The following is a 15,321-nucleotide window of genomic DNA, read 5'->3' on the forward strand; positions in this document are numbered from 1 at the left end:
CAACACTTGAGTAAGTACATTCCAGCTACATATTTATTTGATACATTTTGTATGGCTGGAGTCAGATTTTGTCAACACTTGAGTAAGTACATTCCAGCTACATATTTATTTGATAAATTTTATATGGTTAGAGTCAGACATTGTCAACACTTGAGTAAGTACATATTTATTTGATACATTTTGTATGGCTGGAGTCAAGTTTTGTCAACACTTGAGTAAGTACATTCCAGCTACATATTTATTTGATAAATTTTTTATGGCTGGGGTCAGACATTGTCAACACTTGAGTAAGTACATTCCAGTTACATATTTATTAGATAGACATTCTTGATGTACTTACTTTCTCAGCATTATTATACTAAAATAAAAAGTATTCACTTGACTTTTGGAAAGTACAAAAGAAAATGATGACAATGATAGATCATGAGAATTTATTCCCATTTCAGAGGCCTGAGAGCTGCCACTGGTAAACGCGGTGTAGTAATCTCAAGATCCACCTTCCCTGGAAGTGGAAAATATGCTGGACATTGGCTGGGAGACAACAATAGCCAGTGGGGCCAACTACATCTGTCTATCATTGGTATGTCTTTATATAAAAGTTCTGCTTTGCTAACTGCACCTCTGACTTTTTATTTGTACACTTTTAAAATGGGGGAGGAGGGTATTATGTGATTCTGTCCATCTTGAATTGTGTCTATACCTTTGTGATTTTCTGTAACATTTATAACATTCAGGATAGAGATATGAACATGATCATAGCTCAAAATGATTGAGATTTCAGTTGCATGACCATATATATATATATATATATATATATATATATATATATATATATATATATATATATATATATATGTATATGTGTATATATATATATATATATATATATATATATATATATATATATATATATATATATATATATATATATATACACTTAATGGGCTTGAAAAATATATACACTTAATGGGCTTGAAAAATATATTCACTTAATGGGCTTGAAAGATATATACACCTAATGGCTTGAAAAATACATACACTTAATGGCTTGAAAAATACATACACTTAATGGGCTTGAAAAATATGTACACTTAATGGGCTTGAAAAATGCGTACACTTAATGGGCTTGAAAAATATATACACTTAATGGGCTTGAAAAATACTTACACTTACTGTGCTTGAAAAATATATACACTTAATGATCTTGAAAAATATATTCTCTTAACAGGCTTGACAAATACGTACACTTAATGGGCTTGAAAAATATATACATTTAATGGGCTTGACAAATATATACACCTAATAGGCTTGAAAAATACCTACACTTAATGGTAATGAAAAATATATACACTTAATGGGCTTGAAAAATAAGTACACTGAATGGGCTTGAAAAATACCAATGCTTAATGGGCTTGAAAAATATATACACTTAATGGGCTTGAAAAATATGTACACTTAATGGGGTTGACAAATACATACACTTAATGGGCTTGAAAAATATGTACACTTAATGGGGCTGACAAATATATACAGTTAATGGGCTTGAAAAATACCTACACATAATGGGAATGAAAAATATATACACTTAATGGGCTTGAAAAATTAATACACTTAATGGGCTTGAAAAATACCTACGCCTAATGGGCTTGAAAATAACATACACTTAATGGACTTGACAAATATATACACTTAAAGGACTTGAAAAATATGTACACTTAATAGGCTTGAAAAATACGTACACTTAATTAGCTTGAAAAAGACGTACACTTAATGGGCTTGAAAAATATGTACACTTAATGGGCTTGAAAGGTACCTACACTTAATGGGCTTGAAAAAATATGTACACTTAATGGGCTTGAAAAATATGTACACTTAATGGGCTTGAAAAATATGTACACTTAATGGGCTTGAAAAATATGTACACTTAATGGCTTGAAAATACGTACACTTAATGGGCTTGAAAGATATATGCACTTAATGGGCTTGAAAAATACGTACACTTAATGGGCTTGAAAAAATACCTATGCTTAATGGGCTTGAAAAATACATACTCTGAATGGGCTTGAAAAATATGTACACTTAATGGGCTTGAAAAATATGTACACTTAATGGGCTTGAAAAATACGTACACTTAATGGGCCTGAAAAATACATACACTTAATGGGCTTGAAAAATATATACACTTAATGGGCTTGAAAAATATATACACCTAATGGGCTTGAAAAATACCTACACTTAATGGTCTTGAAAAATACGCACACTTAATGGGCTTGAAAAATACATACACTTAATGGGCTTGAAAAATATGCACACTTAATGGCTTAAAAAATATGTACACTTAATGGGCTTGAAAAATATATACACTTAATGGGCTTGAAAAATATATACACTTAATGGGCTTGAAAAATTTATGCACTTAATGGCTTGAAAAATATATACACTTAATGGCCTTGAAAAATATATACACCTAATGGCTTGAAAAATATGTACACTTAATGGGTTTGAAAAAGAGGTACACTTAATGGGCTTGAAAAATACATACATTTAATGGGCTTGAAAAATACCTACACTTAATGGGCTTGAAAAATACATACACTTAATGGGCTTGAAAAATATGCACACTTAATGGCTTGAAAAATACGTACATTTAATGGGCTTGAAAAATACGTACACTTAATGGGCTTGAAAAATACGTACACTTAATGGGCTTGAAAAATATATACAATTAATGGGCTTGAAAAATACCTACGCTTAATGGGCTTGAAAAATACGTACACTTAATGGGCTTGACAAATATATACACTTAATGGGCTTGAAAAATATTTACACTTAATAGGCTTGAAAAATACGTACACTTAATGGGCTTTAAAGTTACCTACACTTAATGGGCTTGAAAAATATGCACACTTAATAGCTTGAAAGATATGTAAACTTAATGAGGTTGAAAAATATGCACACTTATTGGGCTTGAAAATATGTACACTTAATGGGCTTGAAAAATATATACACTTACACTTAATGGGCTTGTAAAATATATACACTTAATGGGCTTGAAAAATACGTACACTTAATGGGCTTGAAAAATACATGCACTTAATGGGGTTGAAAAATATGTACACTTAATGGGCTTGAAAAATATATACACTTAATGGGCTTGAAAAATACCTACGCTTAATTGGCTTGAAAAATATATACACTTAATGGACTTGAAAAATATATACACTTAATGAGCTTGAAAAATATATACACTTAATGGGCTTGAAAAAATACGTACACTTAATGGGCTTGAAAAATACATGCACTTAATGGGGTTGAAAAATATGTACACTTAATGGGCTTGAAAAATATATACACTTAATGGGCTTGAAAAATACCTACGCTTAATTGGCTTGAAAAATATATACACTTAATGGGCTTGAAAAATATATACACTTAATGAGCTTGAAAAATATATACACTTAATGGGCTTGAAAAGACATTTATATTTATTTATAGAACTGGAAGTGTCCATTGAATTCAGTTCTGTCCCAAAGAACACAGATTTATGGGTATGGACAAAACAGGTGCAAGCTGGGATATGATGATTTGTTCAATTATATAATTTTTATCACCTGATACCACAAAGCCAGGTTAACAGTGGCAGTTTTTTAAATAACAAAGGCATGTCACAAAAGTGTGGTAGCAATACATCATTCATAATCAGTTAAAAAACAAAGACCTTACAAAGACATCATAATTACATCTAATTCATAATCAGTACTTTAGAATCACACCTCATTCATTCTTTAGAATCACATCTCATTCATAATCAGTTAGAAAAGAAAGGCCCTTAGAATCACATCTCATTCAAAATTGGGTATTTTCGAATCACACCTTATTTATAATCGGGTATTTTAGAATTGCACCTCATTCATAATCCATACTTTAGAATCACATCTCATTCATAATCAGTACTTTAGAATCACATCTCATTCATAATCAGTACTTTAGAATCACATCTCATTCATAATCAGTACTTTAGAATCACATCTCATTCATAATCGGTACTTTAGAATCACATCTCATTCATAATCAGTACTTTAGAATCACATCTCATTCATAATCAGTACTTTAGAATCACATCTCATTCATAATCAGTACTTTAGAATCACATCTCATTCATAATCGGTACTTTAGAATCACATCTCATTCATAATCAGTACTTTAGAATCACATCTCATTCATAATCGGTACTTTAGAATCACATCTCATTCATAATCAGTACTTTAGAATAACATCTCATTTATAATCAGTACTTTAGAATCACATCTCATTCATAATCAGTACTTTAGAATCACATCTCATTCATAATCGGTACTTTAGAATGACATCTCATTTATAATCAGTACTTTAGAATCACATCTCATAAATAATTGGTACTTTAGAATCACATCTCATTCATAATCAGTACTTTAGAATCACATCTGATTCATAATCGGTACTTTAGAATCACATCTCATTCATAATCAGTACTTTAGAATCACATCTCATACATAATCAGTACTTTAGAATCACATCTCATAAATAATTGGTACTTCAGAATCACACCTCATACATTATTGGTACTTTAGAATCACACCTCATTCATAATTGGTACTTTAGAATCACACCCCATTCATAAAATCAGTACTTTAGAATCACACCTCATAAATAATTGGTACTTCAGAATAACACCTCATACATAATTGGTACTTTAGAATAACAACTCGTACATAATCAGTACTTTAGAATCACATCTCATTCATAAAATCAGTACTTTAGAATCACACCTCATAAATAATTGGTACTTCAGAATAACACTTCATTCATAATTGGTACTTTAGAATCACATCTCATTCATAATTGGTACTTTAGAATCACACCTCATTCATAATTGGTACTTTAGAATCACACCTCATTCATAAAATCAGTACTTTAGAATCACACCTCATAAATAATTGGTACTTCAGAATAACACCTCATACATAATTGGTACTTTAGAATAACACCTCATTCATAATCTGTACTTTAGAATCACATCTCATACAAAATCAGTACTTTAGAATCACATCTCATACATAATTGGTACTTTAGAATCACACCTCATTCATAATTGGTACTTTAGAATCACACCTCATTCATAATTGGTACTTCAGAATCACACCTCATACATAATCAGTACTTTAGAATCACACCTCATTCATAATTGGTACTTTAGAATCACACCTCATTCATAATTGGTACTTTAGAATCACACCTCATACATAATCAGTACTTTAGAATCACACCTCATTCATAAAATCAGTACTTTAGAATCACACCTCATACATAATTGGTGCTTTAGAATAACACCTTATACATAATCAGTACTTTAGAATCACACCTCATTCATAAAATCAGTACTTCAGAATCACACCTCATAAATAATTGATACTTCAGAATAACACCTCATACATAATTGGTACTTTAGAATCACATCTCATACATAATCAGTACTTTAGAATCACATCTCATTCATAATCAGTACTTTAGAATCACATCTCATTCATAATCAGTACTTTAGAATCACATCTCATTTATAATTACTACTTTAGAACAACACCTCATTCATAGTCATTTCTTGAGAATCTTGATTTGCAGTTTAATGCAATTAAAGCATGAAAATAAATGTTTTGTGTTTTGTTTTGTACTTTCTTAACTAAGTAATTTAGAAATATCCTTGAACTGTTTCTTGAGAGATGAATCCAGCTAGGAAATGACTAACATGCCCTGATCCAGCAGTATAAGATGGTCTTCTGACTTGTTTTAAAGTAACAAGACAGACAAATATTCCAGCCAATCCTTCAGTAGAAAGCAGATAAAATCACTTAAAAACTGGAGTACAAACATTTTCAATGCGGATCAAAATGGATTGACAAATTCTTGCTTCAGCAAGTATGAATGGATTCCAAAAAGTTTAGCTTTTGGTTATTGGCAAATTTGAAAATAGTTGTTGTTTAAGATTTGAAATCATTGATTGATGTGCAAACAAGCTTGCATGGATAAAAGCAGAAATGTTGATTGAGTGGGTCTCAAGCTTGAACAAGATCTGAAAGCCCAATGTAGGAATGTTCAATTTCTTGTTGACAATTGTACAGCCATTGCAAAAACATTGTCATCAATTTTCCATTGTCAAAGTTGCTTTCCATTTGCCAGAAGCAACCTCAGTTTTGCAACTGATAGACCAGGAAGTCAGCTTGAATTTTATGTCAGAATACCGATATGCAGTAATCCAAATATGCCTCACAAATCTTGACAACAATTTAATGTGAAATAAATATACTGTCCACAATCAGTATGATTTATTGTATATGGCATCTTGTTTTATATAGATTAAGTTGCAAACAGTTTTGCTACGGTAGGGTTTAGTGAGCAAACATATATCATTAGCAGTGATAATGACACTGAAGCTGATGATTTTCTCCTTGTTGTGAATTATGACATGTTACACCCACTAGGTATAGCAGTCATGATATTAATTTCTTGCATAATGCTTATTTAGATCGGGACACTGTTACAGCTGTGATACCAACAACTGAAGATATTGTTTGTGATCTGTCGTGTGTACAGTGGTAAGGACTCGGTGGCCTCTGACTGGTTAGCTGTCCACCAAGACAGGTCCACTTAGCCAGTCAGATGACTGACCAATGGACCATTCCTGTGAAATTTATAGTAAACCAACATTTGTTATGGATCTGTCTGACCATACCAAACTGGCCATGGTGGAGCAGCATTTCATAATATAATCCCTATTCATAGTATATCCCATGGACAATGACACGTGCTGATGATATTTCATCATCATTTCCATATGGCAGGCTGTTTGAATGGACTCAGGGTGTACAGGAGGAGAATGAATCCCACGTTGATGAAGGGGATGAAACAGAAATGCTAGAACATGCAGATCTGACAATGGAACAAATGGAATTTTGTTCACGACGGTTATAGAGGAAACGAATAGGAGTTTGTCAGAATGCCTTCCTCCGCCATCAATGAATTCTATCTCTGTTAGAATGCCCTCCTCCACCATCAATCAGTTCTACATCTGTCAGAATGCCTTCCTCCACCATCAGTGAATTCTATCACTGTTAGAATGCCCTCCTCCACCGTCAATTAATTCTACCTCTGTCAGAATGCCCTCCTCCACCATCAATGAATTCTACCTGTCAGAATACCCTCCTACACCATCAGTTAATTCTATCCTTATTAGAATGCCCTCCTCCATATCAGTGAATTCTACTTCTGTCAGACTGCCCTCCTCCACCATCAATGAATTCTACCTCTGTCAGAATGCCTTCCTCCACCATCAATGAATTGTCAGAATGCCCTCCTCCACCATCAATGAATTCCCCTCCATGCCTGCCTTTGAAGAAATGGGCATACAACCACATATAATTCACTTGGCTAGGAAACCTGCCAGAGTTGAGAACCACCACTATGAATTCTGTGGTAAGAATTGTTCCTTCTCTTGTTCATTCCATAATAGGGTCATGCATCATACAGAGATAAGAGATTGAGGTGAAACTTAAAGGGTAACTCTTGCTTTCTCACATCCTCAATTCAACTCCCTAACTGACATCAAAAACCAAAAGTGAGGGAGTGCATAAACAAACTGCAATGATTGTTAGTGGCCTTTTAGGGATAGACAAATCAACTTATCTGATGCTTGAAGACAAGTAGGGAGGAAGTCAACACAATGTTCCTGACTAACTTTGATGTGGAATTAATGACTTGTCTGCACTTTATAAGTATTTATACATTGAGGTATGTATGTTTTTACTGGTGTGGGGGAGAAAGTTGAAGGCAACTAACTCACCATAAAAGGATGATGCATGGTAATTTATTTGCAATCTTTAACAACTGTGGCTAAGTTCTGAATGACAGACAGTCATCCTTATCATCTACATCCACCAAGGTATTGACCATGTAGGTAGAATTCATTTATGGTGTGGAGGGCATTTTGATAGAGCTAGAATTTATTGATGGTGTGGAGGGCATTCTGACAGAGGTAGAATTTGTTGATGGTGGAGGGGGGAATTCTGACAGATGACTATTAACAATTTCTTTGCATCCATAACCGCCTGCCTGCTTATGTGAAACTGTTCATTTTCTGGTTTAAAAAAAAATGAATTATACTGTAATTGTGACCAACTCAGAATGTTGTAACTTTGATGACTATTAGAAAAACATACAGTTTTGTTGAACAATCAAACTCACCTGTTTGAAGAGATACATTGTACAGACATCATTGTGGTATGTGATTTTGTACATAAAGTGATATTGTACAGGCATCATTGTTACAATGCCCATTGTGGTCTGTAATTTTGTACAAAAAGTGATATGTTGTACAGGCATCATTGTTGCAATGCCCATTAGAGTATGTGATTTTGTACATAAAGTGATATATTGTACAGACATCATTGTTGCAATACCCATTGAGGTATGTGATTTTGTACATAAAGTGATATATTGTACAGGCATCATAGTTGCAATGCCCATTATGGTATCTGATTTTGTACATAAAGTTATATTTTGCTCAGGGGTCATTGTTGCAATAACCAGTAGAGTTGAAATGTCCATTATTCTTTGTGCTTTTCTAGTTAAAGTGAAAACAGATCATCAAGTATGAAGCTTTAAGAGGTGTTTTCCCAGGTGTTAAGCGTATCATTACAATCAGCAAGCATAATAGGTGTCAAAATTTACTTACAAAATAAAATGGTACCAATATTTTCCTTGCATATTAAGAGTCCTAAATACATTTTGATTGTTTCCTCCTTGAAATATATTTACAGGTATGCTGGAATTCAACTTATTTGGAATACCATATGTAAGTTCAACTTTCCTTTGTGAACGTTTTTGCTGTAAATTTTTCTAATGTCACGTGTGACAATTTTTGATTTGTGAAAGATACATTTTTATTGATACATGTACTTAAATTTGTGGATTATGGCAAAGGTGAAACTTATTGTTCCACATGAGGATTCTTGATGTGGATTATGTGAGAGGTGGAATATACTGTTCCACATGAGGATTGATGCAATGATTTATGGGAAAGGTGGGGGCCATTATTACACATGAGGGTATTGTTGTGGACTTTGGGAAAGGCAGGTCTTATAGTTTCACATGAGGATCATTGTAGCATCATGAAATTTGTGTTTGCAGAAGCCATGAAATCCACTAAAAACAATGAATTCAGTATTAAATAACAAAATCCTATTGTCCTGCATTTTTTAAATTTTGTTTGCTATTTAAATTTTGTCATGGAATATGTTCGCCATGAATTGGCTATGATTTAAATTAATTAGAAAACTGCTTTGTATGTGTTTTAACATAGTATTTTTAATTGCATCTCTACATAAAGTTTATCTTAATTAAGTTCTTTTCTAGATTGAGAGAGACATTTGGTCTAAATGTTTCATGAAAATTTTCACAGATAAATATAAATATATTACAATAGATGGCTTTTTCTTTGAAAAAACATGGCATTTTTATTCATCATTGTGCACTATTTTTTTATTTTGTGGGACAGATAGGAGCAGATATTTGTGGCTTCTTTGATGATACCACATCTGAGATGTGCAAGAGATGGATGCAGCTTGGAGCTTTCTATACATTCAGCAGGAACCACAATGGGGCTGGATATAGAGTAAGTGTATAGGAATGCATATTAGATAGGAACCACAATGGAGCTGGATATAGATTAAGTGTATAGGAATCTATATTAGATAGGAACCACAATGGGGCTGGATATAGAGTAAGTGTATAGGAATGTATTTTAGACAGGAACCACAATGGGGCTGGATATAAAGTATATAGGAATGTATATTAGACAGGAATCTAATGTAACAAATCAAATTATATATGCTGCTAGCAGTGTGTAGCATATCACTCACTTATGGATTTAATCTCTGATAATATGTAATAAAGTTGTCAAGACATTGACTGTAGAATTTCAGTACGACAGAACGTCATTAACTGGTTGTAAGGTAAGATGTGCTTGTATGTCCATACATCTAATGTGTTTTATGATTCATGCATCCATCATCATTGCTTTTGGTCTAGACCCTCTTGTGTAAACTTAACATTTGGATCATTTTGGTATCAGTGTGCTTTTGTCCATCCATACCTTACATTAACCTTGAAGTTATACATTTTTCTTTCTTTTCTAAAAGACTACTTTGACAGAATAATCATCTCTTGTTTTTGGGGCCCCAAGTGACCAAGCAGTCTAATTAAAAAGTCCTCCAACAACTTAAAAATAAATTTTTCACAGCGTTTGGATCAATTTTACAGAAAGCATTTGTAATGTTCTGTAATTATAACAAACCCAAAATGGATGGTAAGGAAAGAATTGCTGAATGGGTTTTTCATCCACTTTATTCAGATTTTTTTGTACAATTAATGTTAGCTGGAACTCTGTATCCTGAATGCTGCATCATTGGCAGGTGCCAGATGAAGATGGGGCTCAGTACAATTGGTATCACAAATACTGACCACTTAAGCATCCTGTCATCAAGATCTTTGTGTATAAATGATGTGACCCAATTTATGATAAGCCTAACTCACTAATTATGGTCTACAGCCTTAAAAAATGTAGTAGAATTTAAAAAGAATTAGTACATGTAAACTTTATTTGACAATGATTGTTTTTACCATACAATTACATGTGTTTGCAAAAATAAGCAATAAATTGTTTGATACAACAATTTAACAAAATTAAAAATTGTAAGCTTTAGCTTGTAAAGTCTACTGAAATATGCATTCTATGTAGAGTAATCAAAAGAAAGTTTTTATGGCTTCAGATGGTGTAATCTTTGTCATGTATTTCAAGGAAGGATGTACTGTAGCTGTATATGTACATATTTTCTCATAGGTCTTCATGTAAAAACATATGTTTATAATTGGAATAACTTTTGTAAAAGTTTATTGCAATATTTATTCATAACATTATGATAGTTTTTTTTTTAAGTGTGTAGAATAAACTGTAACCAAATGGTAGGATACCTTATCTTAGTACAGTTTATAAGAGCAAACTTCTAGACAGAGATTGGTCATAATAATGTTATATTTTTGATATAAATAATTTGAAAAGATCTTTTCTGCTAAGACACATCATCTAAAGTTAGGATAAACTGTTTCAAAGAATATTTTAGTTTTGAATATGCAAGGTGTACATGACTTTGTCATTAACATTTGCAATATTTAACTCCAGGCACAATAATCCCCAGAAAAGTCATAGATTTGCATTATAATATATTTATATTTTCTCTGTGTTATAACTTATTTAAAATAAGCTTCTAACAATACATCTTTCTACTTTAGTGAGATTACCCATTGCTACATTGATTCTGACAGTTTTTTTCATGATGCCAAAAATTTTAGTGGACTTCAATCAGTTTGACTGAGTATTTTTTAAAAACCAGTCTTTGCAGTCTTATTTTACTGCTGCAACTTAAGCATAAGGAAAGGTTCTCATGGAGAACTGTGTCCTTTTCGAATTTATTGCTTAGTTTGAGCAATATCTGAATGATTTGTGACCTCAGATTTTGATTTTGGAATCCATTCAGTTATGACATGATAGAACCAGATTTTAGACTAATGAGTCAGTGTTATGCATTTTTAATTTGCATTCCCTGTTTGTTAGTTGTTTTTTTATATGCTTTGGATAATTATATTTTGGACTAGACCTTGTCCAAAATCAAGTTCATTTTCTACCCAATTCATTGATTTTGGTTTTATAAACAACATAATTATCTCAATTTGAGTCTAGAACTTTGGAAAATGCCATGAAATGCTGGGTCTGCCTGTTGTTTACTACATTTTATATGTTAATTTTAGAATAGACTTCTAATTATAACTAGGATTTTATTTTGTAAACATTAGGAGCCTTCTAGAATGTTATTTTCCAATGGTAATGTTTGGTTTTTTTTTTATTTTTTTAGACAAAGCTTATTTGAGACTTGAGGTCAAGTACAGACTATATAATCTTGCTTTTCTAGAAATTATTAATTTGTGCTTTAAGATCTGAGCAGAATCAATTGCGTTATTGTTGTGTCAAGTAATTTTTTGGGGCTGGAAGATTATTTATTCAAATTATTTAATTATTTAATTCAAATGATTTATCTCTGGAAATACCAAGTGCTCAAAGATAAAATTCTTGAAAATAGAGACTTGAATGTATAATGAAATTTGAGATAAGGATATATTCTTGGATTGTATTATTATGATCCAACAATAGACTTGGCACATCATTCCTATACAGGCTATCACAGATACATTAACACCTTCATCATTAGATTTAATTTGAATTTCCACTAAAGTTTGTTCCCAACTTTAATTATTAGGACTTGTGTCTATAATTCTAGGATTATTTGGGAATTAATTAACAATACTGTAAGTTCCTTTTTTTACATTTTCATTTTGTATTCTAGGGAAATAAATTATTTGTTGACTTTTCCAAAGCTTGCATTTTCTCACTCTTTTCTATTACTTGTTTTAATAGCATAGAGTCATAATAGTAGGAATGATTTTGGACAGTGATTTTGCCTTTGGAATCCATTCAGTTGTGACATGATAGAATCACATTTAAGACTAATGAGGTAGGAATATTTTTTGCCAAAACTACTTCTTTATGAAAAAGAGTAACATGTATCACAGCATTAATACTAAGAAATCAATATTTTGGAGAAAATAAGAATATTTTAACATCAAAAGAGAAGATCAATTCTTCATTGTAAGACATCACCATGTATAAGCGTTGAATATGCCATAGAAATGTTTTTGCCAAGACATTGTTATTCTTATTATTATTATTGAAAGCATAAAAATAGTAAGAACACTAGAAAAAGATGGTTATGCCAGTAGTTTTCTGATGAGCAAAATGCAAATGAATTTCCTTGGGTCTAAAATCTCAACAAAAGTGCAGAATTCTGAAATGTTGAGACTTAATACTAGTTCTGTTCTGATTAATTGATTTAGTTGGGCATTGGACATTTTCAGTACAATCATCGATAATTGATTAAAAATTGATAATTGATAACATTTCGTCTCATTCATGACAGTATATTGTCTCAAAATTTCCAGTTTTACATATATTTTAAGTTAATAATTTTCTGTATGATGTTATGTATATTTAATTTAATTGTTTATTTATTAGTTTAAATTTCTTTTTTTATTCCATTACATGCTATTGTAATGTAATATTGTTTACTAGATTTGATATTGTCCAGATTAGAGTTCAGTTCTGACTAATTTTTTTAATTTCTTTTATTTTCATTTTCAATGTAATGAACTAAATATAGAAACATTGTATCTAGTTGCTGCCTTGTTTTGGGGCTGTTGACATTTTTGGTGGGCAGTTTGTTTTCTTCTTTTCTTATTATCCTTCTCAGAGTAAGAGTCATTAAGCTGAGGCAAGGTCATGCCTGGACTGTGTGGCATCAAGCATGTGTCAATTAATAAACAGACTTCTATTTTTTATAGAAGGATGAGCTCTTGGCCCCCATCCAGGAATCTATTTTGCATTTTGGTTTTTCTTGTAACTGATGTTATGATAAGAATTCTATTGGTCCTGCCTTAACACTTGAGACAACAAGTTGTTTTATGTTGTGTCCAGTTTGGGCTAAGTTTTTATTTTCTTCAAATTACAAAAGTGTTCTGATAATTCTTGGACAAAGACATTTACTGGATTTTATATGGAATTAAAAAACTGGAATAATATTTTCTGTGATTCAACAAGAGACAGGTGCCACATCAGTACAACACTATTACAGACATTATTGCCTTCCATTTTTGATTTTCATTGAGATTTGAACTGTGATTCACTTAAGATTTTTCATTGATAGTTCTTGTTTTAATTCTTGGATTTAATTCTTGGATTATTTTTGGATTTAATTAACAATAACATAAATTCTTTTTTCTCATTTTTGTAATGCTTTTATTCTAGGGCAATAATTTGTTTGTTTAATTTTGCAAAGCTTGTTGTCTTCACTCTTCTGTTACTTATTTTTAAGACATACAGGAGTCAATTCTTCTATATCTTTTTGGTGGTTTCATTGTTAAAATTCAGTGTTGAGATTCTTTGCTATGGTTTTTACAAGTGAAATGCAAGAAGATACACTGTTGAAATATTCAATGTTTTGTACAATGGTTTTTATAAGTCAAATACAGGAGAATACATCATTGCAGGGGTTACATGTGAAGCAATGATATTCTGTGGAACCATTGTTTACTATTGAAAGCACATATATCAGATAGAGATACTACATTGTGAGTACTTGTCAGTCCATACACATACATTTAGCATTTATGCATGTACTTCCAACCTTCGGCTAATTTCACAGTTTCTTTCAGGATCATGTTCTTGTTTAAAAAGTTAATGACACTTTCAAGAAAACAGCAGGATGTAGATGCCATTTAAGTTTAATGGCTGTTACAGTTAATGGATATCCAGTTAATACTTACTAACATTTTAATGGTCTATTACCTATGTAGTTTATTGATGGCCTTAATGGAGTAAATAATGACCATTAGGATGGACTAAAACCTGATGATACAATTTCTGCCTGATTTTAGCTCTGTTGGTTATAGTCCAGAAGAACTTATGTAGTGACCATTTGATTGGAACATTACGACAAGATTAATATTGCCTTCCTGAACTGCTGGAAGCATTGCCAGCAAACTTTATACATGTATTCATCCCAAGGTTTGGTTGGTCCTAAATGAATATGTTTCCCATTGGACATCCAGTATAGTTATATGTTTCACATTGGACCTCCAGTATAGTTACATGTTTCCCATTGGACCTCCAATACAGTTACATGTTTCCTATTGGACATCCAGTATAGTTACTGCCATTACTCCTTACCAGGTGGTCATATTGGCATGGAGTGTCTACTAAACGACTTTTAATGTTGTTAGTTTGATCCAGTGTGACCTTGAGGAAAGCACTTATCTTGCATTTCCTTTCCATGATATTAAAATCAACAAGACAAACCAAACCTAAATGAACATCAAATAGGCATCAGATAGGCATAAATAGGCATCCAGTTTCCTTCTGAATGGATGATCATATTGACATGGGTTTTTCCTGAACGTCTTCTTATGATTATGATTTCTTGTTGGTACTAAATGAACATGTTGCCATTCTGTCATCCAGTATATCCAGCCCAGTTAATCTATGTTGTGGTGTTCCACAGGGGTCTTTTGTTGGACCTGTTCTTTTCATTCTATATACTAAATGAACATGTTGCCATTCTGTCATCC

At 32.1% G+C, this 15,321-nt stretch overlaps 1 protein-coding gene across 1 annotated transcript in view; it reads left to right on the forward strand.

The window, feature by feature from the left end:
- LOC149806565 (maltase-glucoamylase-like) overlaps nt 1–15,321 on the forward strand; it is a 301,187-nt gene that overhangs the window by 154,825 nt on the left and 131,041 nt on the right. Inside the window, exons 34-36 of the mRNA XM_089954697.1 lie at nt 447–580; nt 8,850–8,884; nt 9,587–9,703. Coding sequence (XP_089810823.1) covers nt 447–580; nt 8,850–8,884; nt 9,587–9,703 — 286 coding nt within the window. The remainder of the gene's footprint in view (nt 1–446; nt 581–8,849; nt 8,885–9,586; nt 9,704–15,321) is intronic.

The sequence above is a fragment of the Sinohyriopsis cumingii genome, chromosome 1 (genome assembly GCF_028554795.1).
Source record: "Sinohyriopsis cumingii isolate HCF-2022 chromosome 1, ASM2855479v2, whole genome shotgun sequence".
Taxonomy (NCBI): Eukaryota; Metazoa; Mollusca; class Bivalvia; order Unionida; family Unionidae; genus Sinohyriopsis; species Sinohyriopsis cumingii.